The 27,174-nt window shown below is 39.0% G+C and overlaps 1 protein-coding gene and 1 long non-coding RNA gene across 5 annotated transcripts in view; one reads left to right on the forward strand and one right to left on the reverse strand.

Moving 5' to 3' along the window:
* PIK3R3 (phosphoinositide-3-kinase regulatory subunit 3) overlaps positions 1-27,174 on the forward strand; it is a 96,604-nt gene that overhangs the window by 61,289 nt on the left and 8,141 nt on the right. For all 4 annotated transcript variants that reach the window (XM_061122017.1, XM_061122018.1, XM_061122019.1 and 1 more), the window contains 6 exons: positions 4,845-5,025; positions 5,590-5,715; positions 13,619-13,761; positions 17,911-18,087; positions 23,870-23,944; positions 24,416-24,586. In XM_061122017.1, coding sequence (XP_060978000.1) covers positions 4,845-5,025; positions 5,590-5,715; positions 13,619-13,761; positions 17,911-18,087; positions 23,870-23,944; positions 24,416-24,586 — 873 coding nt within the window. The remainder of the gene's footprint in view (positions 1-4,844; positions 5,026-5,589; positions 5,716-13,618; positions 13,762-17,910; positions 18,088-23,869; positions 23,945-24,415; positions 24,587-27,174) is intronic.
* LOC133041415 (uncharacterized) lies at positions 17,205-22,386 on the reverse strand. Its single transcript, XR_009689238.1, has 3 exons — positions 22,317-22,386; positions 18,050-18,196; positions 17,205-17,510 (listed from the first exon to the last, which is right to left on the reverse strand). It is a non-coding gene; the product is annotated as an uncharacterized LOC133041415 (long non-coding RNA).

The following is a 27,174-nucleotide window of genomic DNA, read 5'->3' on the forward strand; positions in this document are numbered from 1 at the left end:
GACACTGATTTTGGAAAGATCTGGTGAATGCAATGAATGCAGACACCGATGTTCCTGGCTTTCAGTGGGAATCAGAGAAGTAGGAGATGAAGTTGAAAGTGGGAAAGAGCCAGATGCGAAGAGCCTAATGAGCCATGGTAAGGAATTTGAACTTTATTTCTAAGTGCAAAAAATGTATATATAATAAAGGGTTTTAAGCAGGGCAATGACATGATCAAAAGATTGAATACACTATTACCTCAGATTGTGGCTCTAGGAAAGGAGTTGAGAATCAAAGTAAGAGGCAATGTTGAGCTGAGAGCTGAAGGGATTTGATAATAGAAAACGTATGAGGTTAAGGAGGAGTTAAAAGTGACTGTGGTTTGAGCCTGCTGGGCTTAGAATGAATGTGCCATTTATAGAAATAGGAGAGTCAGGAGCAGTTGATTTTTAGCTGCTTCAGAACTTCCAGGTAAAAATATATATAGAGTGCAGTTAGAAATTTAGGTTTAATGCTTAAGGGAGAATATAGGGCCAGAAAAAGATTCAGGTACATATCTACATAGAATAATTGGAATTTTAAGGAAAGGGTTTATATAGGAAAAAAAGGGTGGAGGACTGAAGGCAAATTTTCTTAGGGAATAAACTGTGTAGCAGCAGGATGGAGGCAGAGAAAGAGCAATTAAGAGGTTGAAAGAAAAGAATAATGTCACAGAAGTCATAGAAGTATGAAATATTAAGAAGGAATGGGAGTAGAGGAAAGAAAGGGAGTGTGGAAATTTCAGTCACTGCAAAGAATCTGAGCCTGGGATAGATGGGGAGAGCAGAATCCGAATTTGGTAAAAAGTCACTGGTGACCCTCAAAGAAGAGAAAAGAGCATGAGATCAGACTGCAGACAATAGGTGAGAGGAAGTAGAGCTTTTTCGATTCAGTTACCATTTAAAAAAGTCAGCAAATGGTATTTATAGTAGAAAATCTGGATAGTTAACAAATCTTTAGGAATCTGATATATGCCAGCATTGGACCAGGTGCTAGGATATAAGGAGGAGTAGCAATGTTCTTCTGTTAAGAAGGTTACAGCATGGGAGAGACATAATTAAAAACCCACTATTCCTCAGTTCCTTCATGTCTTTACTTCCTTCTCTCTTTAGAGTTAACAGTCTAATATTAAAATAACCTTGTTCTCCAGACTTGTGCCTCTCTCCCTTATAGTAGTCATCTAAATATTGATATATTCCAACACTTGTTAAATTCAACTCTCCATCTGTTTTTTGCCTATACCCGGGCAGCTGAATGTGGAGAAAAATACATCATGCAGGCTGTTGTGCAGTCACTAAGTCCTGTCCAACTCTTTATGAGGGTGTATGTGCTCAGTCATGTTCAACTCTTTGTGACCCTGTGGACTGCAGTCCACCAGGCTCCTCTGTCCATGGAATTTTCTAGGCAGGAATACTGGAGTGGGTTGCCATTTTCTACTCCAGGGATCCAGCTCTTTACCACCCTATGAACTGCAGCATACCAGTATCGTCTGTCCTCCACTATCTCCCAGAGTTTGTGAAAATTCATATCCATTGAGTTGGTGATGCTATCTAACCATCTCATCCTCTGCTGCCTCCTTCTCCTTTTGTCTTCAGTCTTTCCCAGCGTCAGGGTCTTTTCCAATGAGTTGGCTTGTGACTGCCAATCTTAAGTGGGCATTTAGTACTGCCACGCTGAATTTACATTTTCACGATCCATTTGCTCTCTTACTTTTCCTAGATGATAATTTCACATGTTCTTTTTTTCTCTTCAGATCAACAACCCACATTCCTCCCTTTTAACTAAAGAAGTTGCTTCCTGTTTCTCTGAGGATATGGAAGCAGTTAGAAGAGATCTAATTCCTTCATGCTCCTGTTGCTGCAGCCGTCAACATGAGTGTGAATACTCTGCCTTTCTCCTGTTCCAGTGATGACTGTTCATGTCCTTGTCCAGGATCCTGTTGTGGATGAGACCCCATCCCATCCCTCTAACCTACTCAAGGAATCACCCTAGGAATTATCTTGTTCTTTCTTTTGGATCAAGTTTTGGTCTCTACTGAGCCATTCCCATAAGTCTATAAATATGCTTTACAATCTCTCACTTAAGAATAATAAATAAAATTCCTTTGACTCTTTCAACTGTTTCCCTATTTCTCTGCTTCCATTTATATCAAGACAGTTGTCTGTAGGCATTTCTTCTTCCTCTTCTTTCATTCTCTTTAATCCATTCCAATCGGTCTTCCATCCTTACCATTCTATTGAAACCATTTTGTCAAGACCCCTTAGTGATCTCTACTTTGCCAAACCCCAAGATCATTTGCCCAGTTGATCATATCCTCTTTGACAAAATGCTTTTTTAAAAAACAGGTTTTTAGGATACTATTTACTTCAGTAATTGCTCTATTGTAATTGCTCAGTAATTCTCCTTATACTTCATTAATTGCTCTATCTTGGTTTCCTTCCTCATCTCCCTGACCACTAAACATTGGTGTACCCCAGGACTTAGACCTCGGACCTTTTCTCTTATTCAACTATGTTCATCTTCAAATAACATCTATAGGCTGACAACTCCTGATTTTATACATCTGGCCCAGAACTTGCTCCTGAACTTGAGATTCTTTACATAGGCTGCAGGATCCTCTGCTCTTGGATGTTCACTGGGCATTTCAAACGTTAACAAATCTAAAGTTAAAATGCTTTTTTCCTCTTTAAACATGTTCCTTTTATATATATATATCCTTCTTCTTTCTGATAAATGACAATTCCATTCTGACTGCTTAAGATAAAAACCGTGAGATCTTCTTTACTTTTGTTTCCTTTCATGCCTATATCTAGGCCACAGCACCTTCTGTCAACTCTCTCTTCAGCATATATTCAATCTACCATTTCTCAGTATCTCCACAGCTACTACCCTTGTCCAAGACACCATCTTGTCTTACCTAGATTATTTTACAAGTCTCCCAGCTGACCTTTCTACTTCTACCCCTGCCCACTTTGAATGGTCTTATCAACTTAGCAGCTAGAATGAGCCTTGTAAAACTCAAAATAGATTATATCATTCTGCTCAGACTTTCTTGTGTTCCCCATCTTAGTCAGCAAAAGCAAAAGCCATTACAGTGATCTACAGGCAATTATAGGATCCAGGTTCCTTTTACTTTGTCTCCTACTACTCTCCTTTTTGCTTTTTATAGCTCCACCACTGCTGACCTCATTGCTGTTCCTGGAACATGCCAAGCTTGCTTCTACCTCAGAGGCTTTGCACTTGCTATTCCCTGTCTGGAAAACTTCTCCCCCAGATATCTGTTGTGCCAGATTGCTCGCATCATTTAGGACTCTGCTAAATGTCGCCTGAACAGAGTGGTTTTCCTTGTGCAACATATATGAAGTAGCCATTTTTCCACCCCCAGAATAATCTCTTTCCTTTGCTCTGCTTTTTTTTCCCTAAAGGACCTATTGCCAGTTGATAGATCTGGTTGTTTATTTTTATGTTCTATCTTAATGAAAAATTCTTTATCCTCTTTATAAAAATGGGGATATGTTCCACCTGCTCCTAAACTGGAAGTTCTGTGAGAGCATGTACTGTATCTGGCTTATTTATCACTGTGTCCACTGTGCCTCATACAGTCTGGACATGTAATAGATGTGCAAAAAGTTTTTTTGAATGAATAAGTACCTTCTAGTTTTCCTCTAGCAGGAAGAGCAACTTGCATTTATTATGGGTATATGCATGGGAATACACACCTATAGAAACTGTTTATGATTAGGTGGTCCTTCTAATGTTACCTTTTATAGGATAGTTCTTCATCCATCTAAACTGACCATCTAAGCATTAAATTTAAATTGTCCACAGATTCAAACCTATTATGTTTGACCTTTTACAAATCCCAGTGCTTCATTTATCATGTGTAATGGCATGGCATAAAGAGATAAAGAAGCATATTTTTCCCCCATTAAATCTGCATGCTGCTGTAAGAACAGTTGAGTGAGAATTGTGCAGTATTTTGCTATGATGTAATGAATCAGTCTACTCTGGTTTTAGATTATACCTTAGGGGACTTGCAAAACATGGCCATTTTAAGCTTTGGTTACAAATTATCTTTTAAGGGACCATTGGATATGTCTCAGTAAACAAAAGTGGTCTGAACTATTCAAGCATCTCATATAAATGGCTCTTCAAAAGCTATACTTTGTAAAACAGTTGAATGACAGTTGAATCATTTACATATTATGATAGCCTAAATAAATAGTCTTTCCAAGTATTATAAGCGAATCTAAAAGACAAAGTAATGTAGGGTGCTGGATTAATTACTCAGTTATAAATCATTCAGGGAGCTTAATTATGTTTGTGCATTAACAATAAAACCTTGAGTGTTGTGTTGGTGTATGTGTGACAAATGGTTATCACCCTCTTCATATAGAGCTTGCTTCTGTGTCCCTCCAGAGACACACAACCACATATCTTTAGATCCTGAAGAGATTGTCTCTGTTCTTCTTGATACAGAATTTGCATTAAGAAAATTTGTTCAGAAAAAAACAAAAGATACAATTTACTTTTGTTTTAGTTTTTTTTAGTGATTATTTTTGTTAAATTTGTTGATACTGCAAGTTGGGTATGTTGACCTTTAGTAACCAAGATACTTTACAGACAGAAGAAATAATTGTAAATATAATATAATATTACATATACTTCTACACATATAATATATGCCTTTTCACCCATTCCAGTCTGTTAACATAGTAAAACTTGTTTATAATGTGACATCAAGCTTTCATATCTCCAAGTGAAAGAGTACTTCAACAGAATTTTTTGGGGAAAAAAATCTACAGTTATGTCTTCTTGTTCACAGGAAGGGAGGCAATAATAAGCTAATAAAGATCTATCATCGAGATGGTAAATATGGCTTTTCTGATCCTCTGACATTTAATTCTGTGGTGGAACTCATTAGCCACTATCATCATGAATCTCTTGCCCAGTACAATCCCAAACTTGATGTGAAACTGATGTACCCAGTGTCCAGATACCAACAGGTAGGTATGATTACATAAGTCTGGGATTTCTTTTTGGCTATGCTGTGCGGCATGCGGGATCTTATTTCCCTGACCATGAATTGAGCCGATACTGCTGCAGTGGAAGCGCAAAGTCAGCCACTGGAGCACCAGGGAAGTCCTGTGGTTACACAGGCTCTTAATAGCTAATCAGCAAATCATTATTTGGCAACATCATTTGATTCTAACTTACCAGGTCTATCAGGAAAAAAAAGGAGAAATGCTAAATGGTTGATTTAAGATACTTTTAGAACTTATTTTGAACTACTATTCCTTAATATCTTGTTGCATGCGTTTGTTAACTTTATATAAAAATATTTGTGTTAGTGTTTCGTATTTATATTTCATTAAAAATTTTTAAGTATTACCTATTTTGAGGTGATCTAAAGAGTGAGCTTACTGTTAACAAAAAGATTTAGTGGTTTCCCGTACTTAATACTTATACAGTAGCTTAAACTTACAGCAGAAATACAATTTAAATAGTTGTGGAAAAACCCATGTTTTAGAAATATTGACATTCTTCATTTCTTTTGTTTACCTATATAGGATCAGTTGGTAAAAGAAGATAATATTGATGCCGTCGGTAAAAAACTGCAGGAGTATCACTCTCAGTATCAGGAAAAGAGTAAAGAATATGACAGACTATATGAAGAATATACCAGAACATCCCAGGTTAGTATATTTTTGTTGTTTAGGCCAGTAAGTAGGCAGTAAGGCTTATAGTTATCTTGGGTTTTCTATAATATTATTATTTTCTGTAACTCACTTGACAGTCTTTATCTGCCTTGATATCTTTTCTAAACTAAAAAAGTTTATTGAAGTATAGTTGATTTACATATATAAATTCTTATGTATATAAAGATTTTTATGTATAAATTCTTTTTCAGATTCTTTTCCATTATAGCTTGTTTCAAGATATTGAATCTAGTTCCTTGTGTTATACAGTGAGGCCTTGTTTTAGGCTTCCCTGGTGGCTCAGAAGATAAAGAGTGCCTGCAATGCAGGAGACCTGGGTTTGATCCCTGGGTTGGGGAGATCCCCTGGAGAAGGAAATGGCAACCCTCTCCAGTACTCTTGCTTGGAAAATCCCATGGACAGAGGAGCCACGGTAGACTACAACCCATGGGGTTGCAAAGAATCAGACATGACTGAGCGACTTCACTTTCACTCTTTTGTTTAAGCTATCTTAGTATCTCTTTTTAAAAATTAAACTAAGTTTAATTATTTAATTTATTGATTGATTGTGCTGGGTCTTTATTGCTGCACTTGGGCTTTCTCTGACTGTGGTGAGCAGGACCATCTCTTGTTGCAGAATACAGGTTCTAGGTGCATGGGCTCAGCAGTTGTGGCTTACAGGCTTAGTTGCCCTGCACCATGTGGAATCTTTCCAAACCAGGGATCTAATCTGTGTCCCCTGACTTGTCAGGCGGACTCCCAACCACTGGACCACCAGGGAAGTCCAGTACCAACTTACTACTGCAAAGTTTTTAGTAGGGTTTAAACACTCTGTATATGCTCCTATACATCTTTATTCCTTCCCTCTTATGTTGTTATCACTACTGATTACTTTTTTATACATTGTCTGCCCATTCGCATAGATTTATAATTATAGTTTTATGCATTTGTCCTTTGAAACATAGAACATGGACAGAGGAGCCTGCAGGCTGTAGTCATAGGGTTGGAAAGAGTCAGACATGACTGAAGCTACTTAGCATGCACGCAACCAAAAGTACAAAACAACTGGCTTTTATATTTGCTTATGCAGTTGCTTTTACCAGTGTTCTTTATTTATTCGTGTAGCTTTGAGTTATTGTCTAGTGTCCTTTCATTTCATCCCAAAGGAATCTCTTGAGCATTTCTTGTAGGGCAAGTCTTGGGGTAACAGACTCCTTTTCTTTTGTCTATCTGGGCTTATCTTATATAATTTCTCTTCCTTCATTCTTGAAGGACAGTACTTCTAGTTACAGAAGTCTTGGCTGACAGTTTTTTTTCTTCCAGGGCTTTAAATATTGCCCACCTGCTGCCTTATGGCCTAAATATTTTGTATGGCAAATCAGCTATTATTTTTATTGAAGGTCATTTGTATATGATAAGTCACTTCTTTTTTGCTGCTTTTAAGATTCTGTGTTTTGACAGTTTGATTACAGTTGTAAAATACTTAGTTTTTTAAAAATATCATTGTCTATAGTTTGTTAACTGTTAAGGTTTAGTCAGTTGTGAGCTCTTCCAGTATTACTGTGTTTCATGGTGCCTTGTTTTCACCCTAGAATTAATGTTCTTGATTCTCAGCCCCAAAGCCCTTGATCTTGTTTCTAAGCTAGTATCTGTGGTATGCAGTGTAAATGCAGAGACTGCACCAAGAGTCTCTGGACTGGAGGAGCTTATTAGGAGATACTAGCCTGTGAGAATTGCAGGTTAGGTGTGCGATACAGTGCTGACTGGGGGAAGGTGTGGGATTACAGTGGTCAGAGTTACTGTGATGGTCCATTTTTCTTTGTGAGGTGTTTGATTTCATTTTTTTTTCAAGTTTTCTTTTATTAGCTAAGTAGTTATTCAGAATGACTTTAATAACCTTTTTTCCCCTTCCTATCTGATACTTGTGCTTTGTCTGTGGTGTGACTGTATGTGTATGCTGTTTTTTACACTGCAGATTTCAGGGTTTCTGTGTTCCTTTGCCTCTTCTAAGTGAATTATCTGTGTTGAGACTAGTATTTGATTTAGAATGGAGAAAAAGTTACTGAGGTTTCTTCAGATTGAATCAACATAAGTGGTCAACGTTAGGGGATGGTGAAATTATCATACATATACATATATATAGCTATTAGAAGAGTTTTCAGAAATTACTTTAAAACTTGATTTTTAAAATGTGCAAAAGTTACATAAATATGTATGTTAAATATAAATATTGCTGAATTCTATGAATTATATCACACAGCATGAAAGTCCTCATTCCCCAGAGGCAACTGCTGTTATTAAATGCTTCTTCGGAATTCCTCGTGACCTCAGAAATGCTAATGATGTAGCTTCAGGTAAAGGATGGGAACTTAAGCATAGACATACTCTGTCATAGGACATCAGTAGTTTTTAACATAACCAGTTTTAGAAAATAATTCTCCTAATTTCCAATTTAGTTCATTTTATATTTTTAAGAAAGGTAATCTGTGTGTTTGTGTGTGTGTGTGTGAGAGAGAGAGAGAAGGAGAGAGGGAGAATCAGGTATGGAAGATTAGTACAACCATCCAAAAATATGTATTGAATACCTAGTCTAGGTATGAAACTGTATTTGACTCTCACTATACAGAGGGAGAAATGAGGCCTGATGTTGCAGAAGTGCAAGGTCCTCTGACATATTTGTTAACTGTGATGTGCATTAGTCAAAATAGCATGCTTTAATTTTAATCCCTTTCCTCTGCGTCAGATAAAGCAGTGATGGGTTACTATAATCGTGTGGGTGAATTTATTTAAAGGGCAATGCATAACACTATGTTTAATCTCACAAAAATATTAAGTAAAAGATTCAAAAGATATATGAGTATATTCTATAAGGTACAAAACCAAGCAAATGTTAACATTTTCATTTTGACTAGGAACATAAAGTGGTAAGGTTCCAGGAGAGCAGAAGTTTTCAAATTTGTTCACTTATGTATCCCAAATGCTTCAAATAATGCCTGGCATATAGTTGTTGTTTATTCACTAAGTTGTTTCTGACTCTTTGAGAACCTATGGACTGTAGCCCACCAGGCTCCTCTGTCCATGGGATTTTCCAGGCAAGAATTCTGGAGTGGGTTGCCATTTCTTTCTCCAGGGGATCTTGCCAGCCCAGGGATCGAACCCACGTCTCTTGCATTGGCAGGGAGATTCTTTACCACTGAGCCACCATTCAATCATTTGTTGAATGAATTTATGTAAGATAATGAACCAAGCATTCCACCCTTGTCAAGAGCCTGAAATCAGATCTCAGTGTGGACTAGAGTCTTGGGGAAGGTTAACACCTCTGTGAATGGAGGTTAGAAAAAAATAGCCACCATTGCATATGGCTTTGGCTTGTGTAGAGTTGCATTTCTTTCTTATCATGACTGGAGAAAACTGAGAAAACTCCACATGTTGCACACATGCCCAGTAATATTCTCATATTTAACAGCAGAATATGAGTGCTGAGCAGCTGACATGAGACTGGGTTCTGGAAGTGTAATCCATGCTTAGGGAGCTGGGAATGAGGCTGGATGGAGGCAATCAAAAAAGCCAGAAGGCCAAAACTAGAAGATGGCTAATTGCTCTGTGTGAGAATTGAGAGCACGACCTGAGATGGGCCAAGCAGAGAAGAGCCTTGGAGGCTTAAAGCTTTGGGAGGTAGGAGAAGAGAGGGAGGGATCCAGAGGGATCCAGTGATTAGCAGTTTAGGAGAGACAATGAGTGTTAAAGGGAGATTAAAGAACTGACCTCCTCCATTTGTGTTACAGTGTTTCTAAATGTTGTAGACCTTCTCCATGTTTGCTTCTTCTATAAAAGGAAAGATTTCATTTTAGATAAAATCTAGTTTGCTATGGTGTAATCAAATTCTTCCCAGAGAATGGGAAGAGATGGTATACCCAGAGTCAGAGTTGGCATAGGGTGAGAACAGGCTGCTTGTGGGGATATTTACATCTGGATTACATATAATTATGAGGCAAAGTGATAGGATTTAGTGACGGTTTGGGATTAGACACCGGAATTCAGCCATGAGATCATTGGTGATCTTGGAAAGGGTAGTGTCTATGGAAGGGTGAGTGCAGAAGCCAGAATAGAGTTAGCTGGAGAATGAATGAGAGATGAGGAGAGAGAGAGCCCATATAAACAATTCTTTTAAGAAGCTGAAAAGAGAAATCAGGGTTAAGGAACTTTATTTTTTTTTCAAAATGGTGTTAAATTAGAACCTGTGTGAGAAGGAACCTTAGACTGGGAGAGTGAATGTTGTGAGAGGGGTGGTTGATATGATATGAAGTACCAGAGGAAGGGACAGGAGGTAAGACCCAGAGAAGAGAAGAAGGGGTAAGGTGGTTTACAGTTTTCATGGTAGACATAGTGGCATTGTTTGTGGGGGAGCTGCTGCTTTGGCAGTGACACCAAATATTATTTCCTTTGCTGCTCTGCCTGCCAACACACACAACAGTCAGACTGTTGGTGTTTTCTTTGAGGATATAGGGCCAGAAATTGAATCAGTTCAGTTCAGTTGTTCAGTCATGTCTGATTCTTTGCACTCCATGGACTGCAGCACTCCAGGCCTCCCTGTCCATCACCAACACCCAGAGTTTACTCAAACTCATGTCCATTGAGTCGGTGATGCCATCCAACCAGCTCATCCTCTGTCGTCCCCTTCTCCTCCTGCCTTCAATCTTTTCCAGTATCAGGGTCTTTACAGAAGAGTCAGTTCTTCTCATCAGGTGGCCAAAGTATTGGAACTTCAGCTTCAGCATCAGTCCTTCCAATGAACATTCAGGACTGATTTCCTTTAGGATGGACTGGTCAGATCTCCTTGCAGTCCAAGGGACTCTCAAGAGTCTTCTCCAACACCACAGTTCAAAAGCTTCAATTCTTCGGTGCTCAGCTTTCTTTATAGTCCAACTCTCACATCCATCCATGACTACTGGAAAAACCATGGCCTTGACTAGACAGATCTTTGTTGGCAAAGTAATGTCTCTGCTTTTTAATATGCTGTCCAGGTTTGTTATAGCTTTTATTCCAAGGAGCAAGCGTCTTTTAATTTCATGGGTGCAGTCTCCATCTGCAGTGATTTTGGAGCCCCCCAAAATAAAGTCTGTCACTGTTTCCACTGTTTCCCCATCTATTTGCCATGAAGCAATGGGACCAGATGCCATGATCTTAGTTTTCTGAATGTTGAGTTTTAAGCCAACTTTTTCACTGTCCTCTTTCACTTTCATCAAGAGGCTCTTTAGTTCTTCTTCGCTTTCTGCCATAAGGGTGATGCCGTTTGCATATCTGAGGTTATTGATATTTTTCCCAGAAATCTTGATCCCAGCTTGTGCTTCATGCAGTCCAGCATTTCTCATCATGTACTCTGCATATAAGTTATATAAGCAGGGTGACAACACACAGCCTTGACATACTTCTCTCCCAATTTGGAACCAGTCTGTTGTTCCATGTCCAGTTCTAACTGTTGCTTCTTGACCTGTATACAGATTTCTCAGGAGGCAGGTCAGATGGTCTGATATTCCCATCTCTTGAAGAATTTTCCAGTTTGTTGTCACCAACACAGTCAAAAGCTTTGGCATAGTCAATAAAGCAGAGGTAGATGTTTTTCTGGAACTCTCTTGCTTTTTCAGTGATCCAGTGGATGTTGGCAATTTGACCTCTGATTTCTCTGCCTGTTCTAAATCAAGCTTGAACATCTGGAAGTTCACGGTTCATATAGTGTTGAAGCCTGCCTTGGAGATTTTTGAACATTACTTTGCTAGTGTGTGAGATGAGTGCAAATTGTGTGGTAGTTTAAGCATTCTTTGGCATTGGCTTTCTTTGGGACTGGAATGAAAACTGCCCTTTTCCAGTCCTGTGGCCACTGCTGAGTTTTCCAAATTTGCTGACATATTGAGTGCAGCACTTTCACAGCATCATCTTTTAGGATTTGAAATAGCTCAACTGGAATTCCTTCACCCTACTAGCTTTGTTCGTAGTGATGCCTCCTAAGGCCCACGCTGTTTGCACCTCAGGATGTCTGGCTCTAGGTGAATGATCACACCATCATGATTATCTGGGTCGTGAAGATCTTTTTTGTATAGTTCTTCTGTGTATTCTTGTCACCTTTTCTTAACCTTGCAAGGAAGCCAAAACCCTCCCCCATATTTGAGAATTGTAGAATTTATAGCTAAATATTTAGATACAGGGATTCCAATACGTTTACAGTACTACTTGAAATATGTATGATATATCCTCAGCTATATGAAACATCACAAGGTTCTAGTGTCCCTCATCTGCGAATTCCCTTATGTTCCAGCTCTACTGAGCAATTGCAGATCCACCTTTATTTTGTATAAGTCATGCCATACCATCTGTGTGCAATGCTGAATTTTCTTCTCCTACCCCAATTCTTTAAGACCTAACTCAGATGTTGCCTCCTCCATGAAGTCTCTGTAAAGCAATAAGTAACAAATTCACCCCACTTTATTTCCTCTATCATGACATGAAACAAAACCTTATTAGAGTTCAGAAATCTATTTTGCCTGTGTATTCTGAATCCTGGAGGGCAGGCCCCTTTTGTGACTCTCTTTAACACCAGATGGTACTTTCTGTGTAATGGATTCTCAATAATCATTTGTTGAAATTAATCAGTCAAATTAATCAATTAATAATTTGTTGAAAATAATCAGTGAAATTAATCAGGGCTTTCCTGGTGGCTGAGTGGTAAAGAATCCTCCTGCCAATACAGGACACATGGGTTTGCTCCCTGGTCTGCGAAGATTCCACATGCCACAGAGCGACTAAGCCCATGCATCTCAACTATTGAGCCTGTGCTCTAGAGCCCAGGAACTGCAACTACTGTGCGCATTTGCTACAGCTTCTGAAGCCTGCATGCCCTAGAGCCTGTGGTCTGCAATAAGAGAAGCCACCATAATGAGAAGCCCGCGCCCTGCAACTAGAGAGTAGCCCACTCTTGCCACAACTAGAGAAAAGCCCAAGCAGCAATAAAAGACCCAGCATAGCCAAAACTAACTAAACAATAAGTAAAACAAATAAGATTATTAAAATTAATTAGAAATTAATAATAAAATTAATAATAAAAATTAATAAATTAATCAGTGCTAAATAGCTGATGAATTGTCCCATCAGCACTGAAACTTTTAAAATTGTAAACTTTCAGGATCGCAGTCTTTCTAGACCTTTATACATATTTTCTTGACTTTCTAAAGTAAACAAAATTTAACCCTCTTTGAAAATTTTAGGGGAGTCATGATTCAGATGCTAAAGTGTACAGATATCCTCAGAGCTCATTGGAACGTGGAGGACCACTTACCCTTAGCCTCCTGGGCTTCTGTTTTGTGGTGGTTTTAGTTTTTCATCTTATTTTGCATCTGATTTCAGCAGCTTTCTTCCCCTTCCTCATTTTCTGTTTCTAATGAGATGAATCTACTAATGAATCTATTTCGAAAATGACATGCTTTAGAAATGAAGTAAGACTCAATAGACTCTGTAGGGCTTTTCTGGAGAATAAGGTTTTGCATGCTGGTGCATGAACTCTGTTCTGTCTCTTCACTCCATCAGCACCTTTTGGGGGTCAGTACTGCAGTAGTTACAAAGGAGGAACTTTATCTTGTCTTCAGGGTATGCAGGGTTAATCTCTTAGCAGCTCAGAGGCCTTTCTGTGGTTCTCAGCTATATTTCAGGTAATAGTTATTTTTCTTCTATTTTAGGGTTTTAATGATATATTTCATACATAAATAATGGTAGAAGGGTCTTGTTTTGGCCCCCTTAATTTGATCTCATGTGGAATCATAACTAGAATTATAAGATTTGTGTTAAGACTAAGGTTACAAAAAGAAATAAAAAGATAATGAAGTATGTTTATCTCTTTTTTATCCTATAGGAAATACAGATGAAGAGGACTGCAATTGAAGCTTTTAATGAAACAATTAAAATATTTGAAGAGCAGTGTCATACACAAGAACAACATAGCAAAGAATATATTGAGCGATTTCGAAAAGAAGGGAATGAAAAGGAAATTGAACGGTAAATCTACCTAATATCTCCCAAGTGCATCAGTGAGCCAAGACGTTTTTTCTTTTTTAATCATCTCTGTCATGTCTCCTTTTACCTCAGACTTGACAGTCCTGCCATATGGAATTACTTGCTGTTCACACTAATGGTACCAAGCTGAACCTTCTCTCTTCTGCATTCTTTCTCCATCCTCCTAAATTGTTGACTCCTTTAGCACTCAGCTTAGACATGACTTTCTAGAAAATTTCCTCTGATTCCCTAGGCTGTTTTAGGGGCTTTTTGTCCCCATTTCTGTAGCATCTGATCCTGATCCTTACTGTAACATTTACTGAAAGTCACACTAACAGAACTGTGAGCTTGTTGAGAGTAAGGGTGGCGGCTTATTTTCCTTCATAGCTTCAGAATGTGTTACAGTGTTTGAGAGTACATAGTGGTGAATAGAGTTAATAGAAATGCTGAGGACTGTATGCTTGACCAGATATGGCAGGTGTGGGAGAAGCCAAAGATTATTCCTAGATTTCTGATACTAGTGACCAAGGGATGGTGTAATTCACCAAAATGGGAAGTACACGAGGGGAGTTTGGAGTGGGAACCACTGAGTTTTGAGGTTCCTATGAGAACCCAAATGGAATTGTCTGAGTGGTAGGCAGTTGATTATTTGGATTTGGAACTCTACAGAAAGGATTTGAGCAGCAAAAGTGTGTAGGTTATGGTAGATAATAAGGTTGAGATTACACAGAGAATGAGAAACATGAGAAGTATTGAATCTGGCAACTAAAAGAATACTGGGAACCTTTATCAAAGCAAATTTAGTGGAGTGTTAGAAAATGAGCCAAGTAACAGCGGGTTGAGGGGTGCAAAAGTAGATAATAAAACTGAATCACATGAAGGGAAAAGCAAAATTATTACTTGTGTTAGCACCAAAGTGTTGGTGAACTTTCGTGCCTAAGAATAGTATTAAGTGCTGTGAGGCAGTATAGCTTAGTGGCTTAAGTTCAGTTCAGTTCAGTCGCTCAGTCTTGTCCGACTCTTTGCAACCCCATGGACTGCAGCACGCCAGGCCTCCCTGTCCATCACCAACTCCCAGAGTTTACTCAAACTCATGTCCATTGAGTTGATGATACCATCCAACCATGTCATTCTCTGTCATCCCCTTCTCCTGCCTTCAATCTTTCCCAGCATCAGGGTCTTTTCAACTGAGTCAGTTCTTTGCATCAGGTGACCAAAGTATTGGAGTTTCAGCTTCAGCATCTGTCCTTCCAATGAATATTCAGGACTGATTTCCTTTAGGATGGACTGGTTGGATCTCCTTGTGGTCCAAGGGACTCTCAAGAGTCTTCTCCAACACCACAGTTCAAAAGCATCAGTTCTTCGGCGCTCAGCTTTCTTTATAGTCCAGTTCTCACGTCCATACATGACTATTGGAAAAACCATAGCTTTGACTAGACAGACCTTTGCTGACAAAGTAATGTCTCCGCTTTTTAATATTCAGTCTAGGTTGGTCATAACTTTTCTTCCAAGGAGCAAGCGTCTTCTAATTTCATGGCTGCAGTCACCATCTGCAGTGATTTTGGAGCCTAAAAAAATAAAGTCTGTCACTGTTTCTGCTGTTTGCCCATCTATTTGCCATGAAGGAATGGGACCAGATGCCGTGATCTTAGTTTTCTGAATGTTGAGTTTTAAGCCAACTTTTTCACTCTCCTCTTTCACATTCATCAAGAGGCTCTTTAGTTCTTTGCTTTCTGCTATAAGGGTGGTGTCATCTGCATATCTGAGGTTATTGATATTTCTCCCAGCAATCTGGATCCCAGCTTGTGCTTCATCCAGCCCAGCATTTTTCATGATGTACTCTGCATGTAAGTTAAATAAGCAGTGTGACAATATACAGCCTTGACATACTTCTTTCCCGATTTGGAGCCAGTTTATTGTTCCATGTCCAGTTCTGCTTGTTGCTTTTTGACCTCCATACAAATTTCTCAAGAGGGAGATCAGGAGGTGATGATATTCCCATCTCTTGAAGAATTTTCCACAGTTTATTGTGATCCACACAGTGGAAGGCTTTGGCATAGTCAATAAAGCAGAAGTAGATGTTTTTCTGGAGCTCTCTTGCTTTTTCAAGATCCAACGGATGTTGGTAATTTGATCTCTGGTTCCTCTGTCTTTTCTAGATCCAGCTTGAACATCTGGAAGTTCATGATTCATGTACTGTTGAAGCCTGCCTTGGAGATTTTTGAACATTACTTTGCTAGTGTGTGAGATGAGTGCAAATTGTGTGGTAGTTTAAGCATTCTTTGGCATTGGCTTTCTTTGGGACTGGAATGAAAACTGCCCTTTTCCAGTCCTGTGGCCACTGCTGAGTTTTCCAAATTTGCTGACATACTGAGTGCAGCACTTTCACAGCATCATCTTTTAGGATTTGAAATAGCTCAACTGGAATTCCTTCACCCTACTAGCTTTGTTCGTAGTGATGCCTCCTAAGGCCCACTCTACTTTGCACCTCAGGATGTCTGGCTCTAGGTGAATGATCACACCATCATGATTATCTGGGTCGTGAAGATCTTTTTTGTGTAGTTCTGTGTTCTTGCCACCTTTCTTAATATCTTCTGCTTCTGTCAGGTCCATATCATTTCTGTCCTTTATTGAGCCCATCTAGGCATGAAATATTCCCTTGGTATCTCTAATTTTCTTGAAGAGATCGCTAGTCTTTTCCATTCTATTGTTTTTCTCCATTTCTTTACATTGATCACTGAGGAAGGCTCTCTTATCTCTCCTTGCTGTTCTTTGGAACTCTGCGTTCAAATGGATGTATCTTTTTCCTTTTCTTCTTTGCCTTCTGCTTCTCTTCTTTTCACAGCTATTTGTAAGACTTCCTCAGACAACCATTTTGCCTTTTTAGATTTCTTTTTGCATTTAATGGCTTATACATGGGCTTAAATTCTGTGCATGCTTGCTAAGTCACTTCAGTTGTGTCCAACTCTTTGCGACCCCAGGGACTGTAGCCTGCCAGGCTCCTATGACCATGGGATTCTCCAGGCAAGAATACTGGAGTGGGTTGCCATGCCCTTCTTCAGGGTTCTTCCTGATCCAGAGATGGAGCCTGTGTCTCCTGCATTGACAGGCGTGTTCTTTACCACCAGCGCCACCTGGCTGTGTTGCCTTCAGTGAGTTACTTAACTTTGGACTTGTTTCTTTCTCCATAAAACTGTGGATAAAATCTTGTTGAAATGCTCTGAGGACTAAGTAACACACACACACAAACACTTTATGGTAGAGAAAGGCGTGTATGTGTGTGATTGTATGAGTATCTTGACATTACAGTACCAATAAGTGACCATTATTAATAATGAAGAAATGGAAAAGAACTTGTAGTTTAGTTGCATAGGGAGTTAAAGTATCATAATGAAGTTTTAATGGTAATATAAAACTGTTTATTATTGAGTGACAAGTGAGTAATGTGGACAGTTGTTGCCTTAGGGTTCAGAGCACAGCAAAACTTTGTATGCTGGAAAAGCTTAGGACCATCATCTCCTGAGTGCTTACCAAGATGTCCCAGACACTGTTTGGTCCTTTTACATGTTATTAGCACATTTAGTTCACACAGTAACCCAGCTTTACTTGTTCAGTCATGGCTGGGTCCAGGGCCCAAACTATATCATCAGGATTCTCCTTATTCTCTGTCTGTTGGCTCAATTTTCCTCTGTGTTGGCTTCATCCTCAGGCAGGCTTTCCCTTCAAGGCAGTAGTATAAACTGTTGGGAGGCCTAGAATCACATGTTAGCAACTTAACAGTCTCAGTAGAAAGAGAGAATTTGTCTACAATATTTCTAGCAAGAATCCTAGATTTGACTCTCATTGGGTCAGTTTGGGTATTATTCTGATTTCTGAGCAAGTCACTGTGACCTGAGGCAGGGGTAGGATGGAACGAGACACTCTTCTTGGGCAGGTGGGGTTGTGTGGATGTTCACCTGTGAATCTGAGATGGGAACAGGAGCCTTTCCCTACAGGGAACATGAGAGTGCTTTTCCCAGAGGGGTGAGAATGAATATGTGCTAGGCAAAAACAGCAGATGTCCACCACATTGAAGGTGTTAGGACCATGTGCACACTGTAGAATGCTTCTTCTTGGTTTGTTTTAGCCTTAATATGTCAAATATTTTCACAGAATTATGATGAATTATGACAAGTTGAAATCACGTCTGGGTGAGATTCATGATAGCAAAATGCGTCTCGAACAGGATTTGAAGAAACAAGCTTTGGATAACCGAGAAATAGATAAAAAAATGAATAGTATCAAACCTGACCTGATCCAGCTGCGCAAGATCCGAGATCAGCACCTCGTGTGAGTACTCTGGGCCTGTGGGGAGGACACCGGGCACCACCCCGTCCTGCTGCACTGGAAGCGTTAGAGGCAGAAGAGGAGATTCGTAATCGAGACCTGGCCAGCGGGGCTGTAAGAATTTAGGAGAGTGGTCCTGTTAGTGGTAGGGTGTTATAGTCTACTAAAGTCAAGTTGTGGGAACCAATCAGGAGGTAGGGCTGTAATCCATACAAATGAACACAGAGATGGAGCTTTAAAAAGTGCGGATTAATTAATGTTTGCCTAAAACACAAAACCCAGAATCTTTGGTTACCTAGAAAAACCGTAGAAATAGAAATTACCCCTGACAGGCAACGAAACTAAAAGTGGGGACCTACAAATAAGTATACAGAATAGTCCATTAAAGGGTTTTTATTTTTAAGGAAAAAATTCTATATTTAAGTAATAGAAATGTGTTGAGAACACTTACAAAAAACGGCACACCTGAGGAGTGATGGAATATTATATGATTTAGCTAGATATAGGGATGTTATCTAAATATAGATGGAAAGATATGTTATCAGAACAAGAAATATGGATTAGATTTTTAGGCCAGATGCCTGCTTCATAGAAGGAGATAATCAGTGAGAAAGGAAAATGTATTAGGTTTAGTTCCAGGTAATGAATAGACTGTTTTGTAATATGTTTATGGGTGACTTTCACGCATGTAACACAGTTCAAACTCCTTGGCAGGAGGAGGCAAAGTAAAGACCTCTGACTGGGTTTTCTATAGACTTCAGGGTTTCTTTGTGTGAGAAAGAGGGAGGGGATAAAATACAAACTTAGAGGTTGGAACATTGGCTGTTGAGTTTCAGGAGAGGAAAATTTAAGGTGATTGTTTCAGAAGCAAACAATTACTAAGTAGTTTTTAATAACACTCCTCTCTAGAGATATTTCAGTTTGCTACTGTGGCCAAAAAGAGCCGAGGAAGTACACAGAAGAGCTTTGAAAGCAAGGCCAAGAGGTGGCTTTGTATACAAGCAGGGTGTGTCTGCTCTTGGAATACTTATATGGTTCTGGTCACATGTTGAAGCTAAAGAAAAGCCCCAGAAGGCTGTGCCATAGACCAAAGGAATGAATGGAAGCATTTCTTTGCCCTGGAAAGTGATGAGATACTGAGAAACCTACCATTTCTAGGTGCATGACTAAATATGGCAAACTGACCTTGAAAATTCCTTTAACAAGTTCTGTAAGCTAAATATAAAACAGAATTTAGGTGCCATCATGGGTGATAAGCCATGACCTGCTTGTACCCTGCTAAAATGTTTAGGGAGACACAGAAACCATTACCACTTTTGGAACCATTGCTTCAGGGAGAACAGTCCAGTGTCCATACTCCATGCTTCGATGTTTCTACCAAAGACAGCACTAGGATTGATGGGCCTGATCTGCTCTAACACTGGAACTGTATAGTCAGTCCTGGAAGAGACTGGTTGTACTGCTACATGATGCTGAATACAACCTCTCTTTGGCCCTGTTTTGAAGTTGGAATAGGTTGGAATTCTGTAGCACCCAAGAAGAGATTGTCATTAGTTCATCAAGTCCCCTTTGCGTGTGGCCGTTTCTCTGACTTCTTGCTATATATATAGCCCATAAGGACTTTTTGAGATTCTTTTCTCCTGAGATGCCAATGTACTGTTTCTAGAATATTCTTGAATGCCTAAATCAGGATTTCATTTCTTAAATATAGAATAAGTCAGTTCGGTTCAGTCACTCAGTCATGTCTGACTCTTTGTGACCCCATGAACTGCAGCACACCAGGCCTCCCTGTCCATCACTAACTCCCGGAGCCTACACAAACTCATGTCCATTGAGTCAGTGATGCCATCCAACCATCTCATCCTCTGTCGTCCCCTTCTCCTTCTTCCCTCAATTTTTCCCAGCATCAGGGTCTTTTCAAATGAGTTAGCTCTCTGCATCAGGTGGCCAAAGTATTGGAGTTTCAGCTTCAACATCAGTCCTTCCAGTGAACACCCAGGACTGATTTCCTTTAGGGTGGACTGGTTGGATCTCCTTGCAGTCCAAGGGACTCTCAAGAGTCTTCTCCAACACCACAGTTCAGAAGATCAATTCTTCGGTGCTCAGCTTTCTTTATAGTCTAACTCTCACATCCATCCATGACTACCGGAAAAACCACAGCCTTGACTAGACAGACCTTTGTTGGCAAAGTAATGTCTCTGCTTTTTAGTATGCAGTCTAGGTTGGTCATAACTTTTCTTCCAAGGAGCAAGCGTCTTTTAATTTCATGGCTGCAGTCACCATCTGCAGTGATTTTGGAGCCCCCCAAAATAAAGTCTATCACTGTTTCCACTGCTTCCCCATCTATTTGCCATGAAGTGATGGGACCGGATGCCATGATCTTAGTTTTCTGAATGTTGAGCTTTAAGCCAACTTTTTCACTCTCCTCTTTCACTTTCATCAAGAGGCTTTTTAGTTCTTCTTCACTTTCTGCCATAAGGGTGGTGTCACCTGCGTATCTGAGGTTATTGATATTTCTCCCTGCAATCTTGATTCTAGCTTGTGCTTCTTCCAGCCCAACATATCTCATGATGTATTCTGCATATAAGTTAAGTAAGCAGGGTGACAATGTACAGCCTTGATGTACTTCTTTTCCTATTTGGAACCAGTCTGTTGTTGCATGTTCAGTTCTAACTGTTGCTTCCTGACTTGCATACAGATTTCTCAAGAGGCAGGTCAGGTGGTCTGGTACTCCCATCTCTTTCTTAATTTTCCACAGTTTATTGTGATCCACACAGTCAAAGGCTTTGGCATAGTCAATAAAGCAGAAATAGATGTTTTTCTGAAACTCTTCCTTTTTCAATGATCCAACGGATGTTGGCAGTTTGATCTCTGGTTCCTCTGCCTTTTCTAAATCCAGCTTGAACATCTGGAGGTTCATGTATTGCTGAAGCCTGGCTTGGAGAATTTTGAGCATTACTTTACTAGCATGTGAGATGAGTGCAATTGTGCAGTAGTTTGAGCATTCTATGGCATTTCCTTTCTTTGGGATTGGAATGAAAACTGACCTTTTCCAGTTCTGTGGCCACTGCTGAGTTTTCCAAATTTGCTGACGTATTGAGTGGAGCACTTTCACAGCATCATCTTTTAGGATTTGAAATAGCTCAACTGGAATTCCATCACCTCCACTAGCTTTGTTCATAGTGATGCTTCCTAAGACCCACTTGACTTCACATTCCAGGATGTCTGGCTCTAGGTGAATGATCACACCATCATGATTATCTGGGTCGTGAAGATCTTTTTTGTGTAGTTCTGTGTATTCTTGCCACCTTTTTTAATATCTTCTGCTTCTGTCAGGTCCATACCATTTCTGTCCTTTTTTGAGCCCATCTTTGCCTGAAATGTTCCCTTGGTATCTCTAATTTTCTTGAAGAGATCTCTATTCTTTCCCATTCTATTGTTTTCCTCTATTTCTTTGCATTGCTGAGGAAGGCTTTCTTATCTCTCCTTGCTATTCTTTAGAGTAAAATATTTCTTAAATATAAAAGCCTTTATTTATTTTAATTTTATTCTTGGCTGTGCCATCCGTGGCTTGCAGGATCTTGGTTCCCCAACCAGGGATTGAAGCCAGGCCCACAGCAGTGAAAGCACCAAGTCCTAACCAGTGAACCTCCAGGGAATTTCCTAAAAACCTTTAAAATTCCTTTTTTATAAAAGGAATTTGCAATTCTTTTCCATTAGGAGTTAGTTTTCATGATTATTGCTTACTTTTCCTGGTTTTCATAAACCTAAATTCATAAATTCAAAATAAAGAATAACTTGCCATAATACAACTTAGTCTAACTTGACTGATAAACTGTGACTTACTGCCATCCTAGAGTAGGCTTTGTGTAGTCTGTGTCAGTCCATCCACAGCAATGCCCTAAGTAACATTGTTATCAAAAATTAGATGGTCATTAGCAGCTGATCATATTTTTAAAAGCTGGGAGAAACAGCTGATCAGATAGATGATAAGATATTAGAGACTAGAAAGATTTCAGGAGACTGAAACTATGATCCAGATTGAATATAATGAAACTTAATTTGAATAAATATCATCTTACACATAGCTCCAAAAGTCAACTTCCCAAATATGAAATTAGAGAGGCGAGATGGGGCAGCAGTGTTTATAAGGAATTCTGAAGGATATTACCATGCCAATAATTGTTCAGTAAAGGTACAGATTGTGACTACAAAAGTTAGTTTAATCTTACCTTAAAATGTATCCTAAATAAGCCATTCTCTTATGCTGTGCAAACAGTCCTTGAGTACAGGAAGCCATCTCTTTATCAGAGGATCATAGGTCCTGGAAAAAAAGTCCACTTAAAGTTAATCCATTTCATTGGGTGTGCTGGAATTTTCCATTTGCCTTCACAATTTCTACTCTTCTTTTTCTACCCTGCTCTGTGCCTAAGAAAACGGATCTCTTTGCCCTCTGGCTTCTCGTTAGCTTTGGCCATTTGAAGGCACTGGCAGGAGATAAGAGGGCAAAAGGAAAGTAAAGTAAGAATATTTTATTTTCTAACTTCTTCCCCTTGTGATCCCTATGAGTTGGCTGTGTCCTCATTTTCTACCAAAGGTGGCATTCCCCAAATGGTACTCTCTGGGTTCAAGTCACTGCTCTCTACAGCTGATTCTTCAATTCTAGGATACCTTGGCTTCACACTATTGCTCGCCCCAGGGAGTTTCTCTAAAACATCTCCAGACCTTTGTAAATAGTGAACTCTTCTCAGCTACCAGTTTGACTGTTCCTTTTCCATCTAGCTAAGACCCTAACTGATACAAACTAAGTGAGATGTCATAGTACATAGTAAACAAAATTATAGTTTGATTAGTGATTTTAAGTTGAAAATGAAACTGAACATAAAGAGAATAAGTTCATCTTATGTGCACTGAATTTATGTTATAACTTCAACTTTATATCTTTTTTAGAATAAACAAACAAAAAAAGACCATACAATTAGTAACAGAATGCTAATTGGATGTTAGGTCTTCGATGCTTTGTTCAGGTTTTGTCTCTAGAATGTATTGTTTTGTACGTGATAAGGAAAATAAGGAAAAGTGTAAAGAGTGACTGGTGGACTGCCTTGGTTGGGACAGTCAGGGTAGTCCTCCCCCAGGAGATGTTTATGATGAGATCTGAATGAACAGGGGCTTGGCTGGGGGATGATGATGAATGAAAGAGTTTTTATACTCAAGTTTTAGGCCATCATCCATCTCAGTGATGCTAAACGAAATGATTTATATCATTATACATCTTAAATGTTGTTATATTTTAAAATACTGTGATTTTCCTGGTGATGAAGTAAATTTGCATTAATTACTCAGATTGCTACCCTCAATTTCTTGTGGCTTGCTTTGGGTGTAAAAATAGACCTTGAAATTCTGTTTTAGAATTTTAAACTCAATGTATTAATAGTAGGCTATGGAGGAATTGCATCCTGTGGCTCAGTGGAGATTGCAAATGTGACACATGCTCACCTAACTAACGATTTCAGAAACAACTGTCCCGTGGTGTCTGAGTGCAAGGATGTGTGCGCTTGTGGTGATATAATCTTCTAGAAAAGGAAAGTGAAAAACAGAAAGGAAAGCTTTCTGTTTCTGCCTTTTGCTGAAAGTTGAAGGAAAAGTAATATAGAAACTATTAAATTTAGGGAAATCTCTGGCCATTCTTAGTGGGACTGGGGAAAAGAAGCTCCTGGGCCTGGATGTTTGGTTACATGTCTGCTTTGCACTGATGCTGACACTGGTGTCTTTCTTCTGGAAGGTGGCTCAATCACAAAGGCGTGAGACAGAAGCGCCTGAATGCCTGGCTGGGGATCAAGAATGAGGATGCTGATGAGTGAGTTCTCGCTGTACCTTCCTGTCAGAGGGCTTTGTTGCCAGTGTAAGACACGGGCCTTCTTAATGCTTGCTGAGTTACTTGAGCAAATGTCCTCTCTGTTATTTGAGGACATTTGAATCAAGGACTTTGCACCTCTTTAAATTGAAATACTTCAAGAGTATGCCATAGGCACTTGAGTTCACAGACCCACCAAACCATATGAAACCTGGATGCTTAAGCATTGCTTATTTAGACAGTCAGGAGTCAGAATTTTGGATGAGACACCTGAATCTTGTGCTTTCTACATGATAGCAAATAATGAAATTTTTTTTATCTTATTTTTTGAAATTATTTTTAAAAAATCCAACTACTTGCAATTCTACTTTGTTATTTTGTGGTTAAGATTTAGAAGAGAGTTTTATTCGTGAATTTGCTTTTAGATATAAGTAAACTGATTGTTAGAATAATATTTTAACATTTGATTTTTAGGACCTATTTTATCAATGAGGAAGATGAAAACCTGCCCCATTATGATGAGAAAACCTGGTTTGTTGAGGATATCAACCGAGTACAAGCTGAGGACTTGCTTTATGGGAAACCTGACGGTGCATTCTTAATCCGTGAGAGTAGCAAGAAAGGATGTTATGCTTGCTCTGTGGTGTAAGTCTTCTCTGGGGATATAAGCTTTTGAAAACTTCTACATTGATTAATAGAAAATCAACCACTCATAAAGTTCAGATCAAATTATTTGAAGTATGGTAAAACAAGTAACCATGGCTTAGACCTTTAATATTTGTACAAAGAAAAGTTAGTTGCTTTAGGAGATATATAATCTGAAGTTATTTTGGGGATTTTAATTTAAATGGTAAGCAGGCTAGGCCCTGCAGTTGTTTGTTGTTGGATTTCAGGTATCTGTGAAAAATAATTGGAGATTTTTCAATTGAAAAGATCACTTAATTCTTTTCTTTTTTTTCTCACTTAATTCTTTAGTAGTCTCCTGCATGCCTAACTCGGCTTTCATTGTCGGATTATGAAGACTTGATTAAATAGAACTGTTTTTACTTCAGAAGAAAAACTAAGTTTTGTACTTAAATAGTATTGTGTTGAGTTAGTGATAGAAAATGTTGGATGTTTTCTTTTTTTTTCTTTTTTAATTTTATTTATTTATTTATTTTGGATGTTTTCTTACGACTGTTTGGAAAAGCTTATTTTCCTTTTAATGAAATTCTAGGGACAACTAATTATGCCTCAGTCAGATTTTGCTGTTTTATGTATATATATAAAACAGTTGCCTTTTTAAGGAATATATATATATATATATATATATATTTGCTATTAGTATGTTTTCATTGACAATGACCATACCTAGAGAGGACGTATAGTATGATGGTCATGAGAGAAGCTTTGGGATCAGATATACAGGATTCAAATCCTGACTCTACTACTTAACCATATGTGTGACCTAGGGTAAATTACTTAACTTTTCTTTTCCTAGTTTCTTTATCTATAAAAGAAGCATAATAATAATATCTACTTAAGGGTTTTTACAGTACTACATGAGTTAATATATGTGATATAATATGCTTTGATCAGTGCTGGAATATAGTAAGTAAATGTTGTTTACTAATATTATTATGATAATGATGCTGCTGCTGGACATGCCAGAAAGCAAGCAAGGATCACAAATGATTTGAGGACAAAGTGGTGAGGCTAGACAAAAGACACTTGTATTAACAGAGTGCTTTTACTTATCCTTAGCAATCTATCTCTGTCATGCAGAGTTTGAATCCAGCTTTACCTGGTTTCAAAACCCACTTTTTCTTTTGGCACCACGCTCTCTTCATTTCACAGTAAAATATCCAAGATAAATGAAATCACCGTGACATAGGTATCACCAGTAGGCTGTGTGCAGGAAGAACTGAGTCTGGTGGAGAAAGGGTTGGGAGATTTTGTGTAAGAGGTGGTGTTGAGCTGGACTTGGAAAGGATGAATAGTGGGGTGTCTGTGGGCAAAATGTAAGGGAGGTATTGGATTAATGTTATCCCTGGATAGAGCTACCTGAAACATTTCATTTCTTTGTGACCTGGGCTCAGATCCTCAAGTTTTCTGAGTGGAAATGGCAGGAGAAGATGGCTCTTGTGGGATCTGAGATCTTGTTAAGAACAATAAAAAGAAGACAGTAAGCCCAGTGCATTAGCCCCTCACCCTTATCCAGGTCCCTGTGTGGCAGCCTTGTGGGTTAAGGACTTGGCTGGTGGAAGGTGCTGCTCAGCTGCTCAGGTAGTTCCTGAGAGACCAGGGAGCAGCTTTAGCATCTCGGGGAGCTGTATTCTTTTCCCCTTCTCTTTAGCCATAGACTTGACCAGTAGTGTGGATTTCTTTTGCCTATGAAAACCAGCTTCAGTCATGTATCATATTGGGGTTCACCTTGGGGGACATTGGAAGCAAGAGTCTGGCATCACAGACTTCTACTTGTTTGCCAGCCACTATAGCTGTAGAAAGCCTGCTTACAGTGATTTTTCAGTTTACTTAGGACTAAGTTAAGGACTTGCTTAACTCTACAGCCTTCTCAGGCTAGAGACCTGTAGCCAACAATGGATGTATTTATGTTAGGTAGTGAGCAGTTGTGATCCTTACATTGTTATTGCCATTTGGCGTAAGAAATTTGATTAGGGATAGAACATATAGATCAACAAGGAAACAGAAGACTTGAACAACTCTGTAAAACAACTAGACCTAGCTGGTGGTGCTAGTGGTAAAGAACCAGCCTGCTAATGCAGGAGATGTAAGAGATGTGGATTTGATCCCTGGGTCAGGAAGATCCCCTGGATAAAGAAATGGCAACCTGCTCCAGTATTCCTGCCTGGGAAATTCCATGGACAGAGGAGCCTGGTGGACTACAGTCCATGGGGTCGTGAAGAGCTGGGCACGACTGAACTCACCCATGCACACACAGAGACATCTTTAGCACACTCCACCTAACAACAGCAGAACACACATTCTTCTCAAGTATACATGAAACATCATCCAGGCTAGACCGCACTTTAGGCCACAAGTCTCAATAAATAGGGTTGAGATCATACAAAATATGTTGTCTATAACCACAATGGAAAGATATTAGAAATAAAAAATAAGGAAATTTGGGAAATTCACAGAATGGACAATAAGTAACATATTCCTAAATTACCAATAGATTAAAAAAAGAAAACAAGGGAAATTAGAAAATACTTTGGGTTAAAAGAGAAACA

The sequence above is a fragment of the Dama dama genome, chromosome 20 (genome assembly GCF_033118175.1).
Source record: "Dama dama isolate Ldn47 chromosome 20, ASM3311817v1, whole genome shotgun sequence".
Classification (NCBI taxonomy): Eukaryota; Metazoa; Chordata; class Mammalia; order Artiodactyla; family Cervidae; genus Dama; species Dama dama.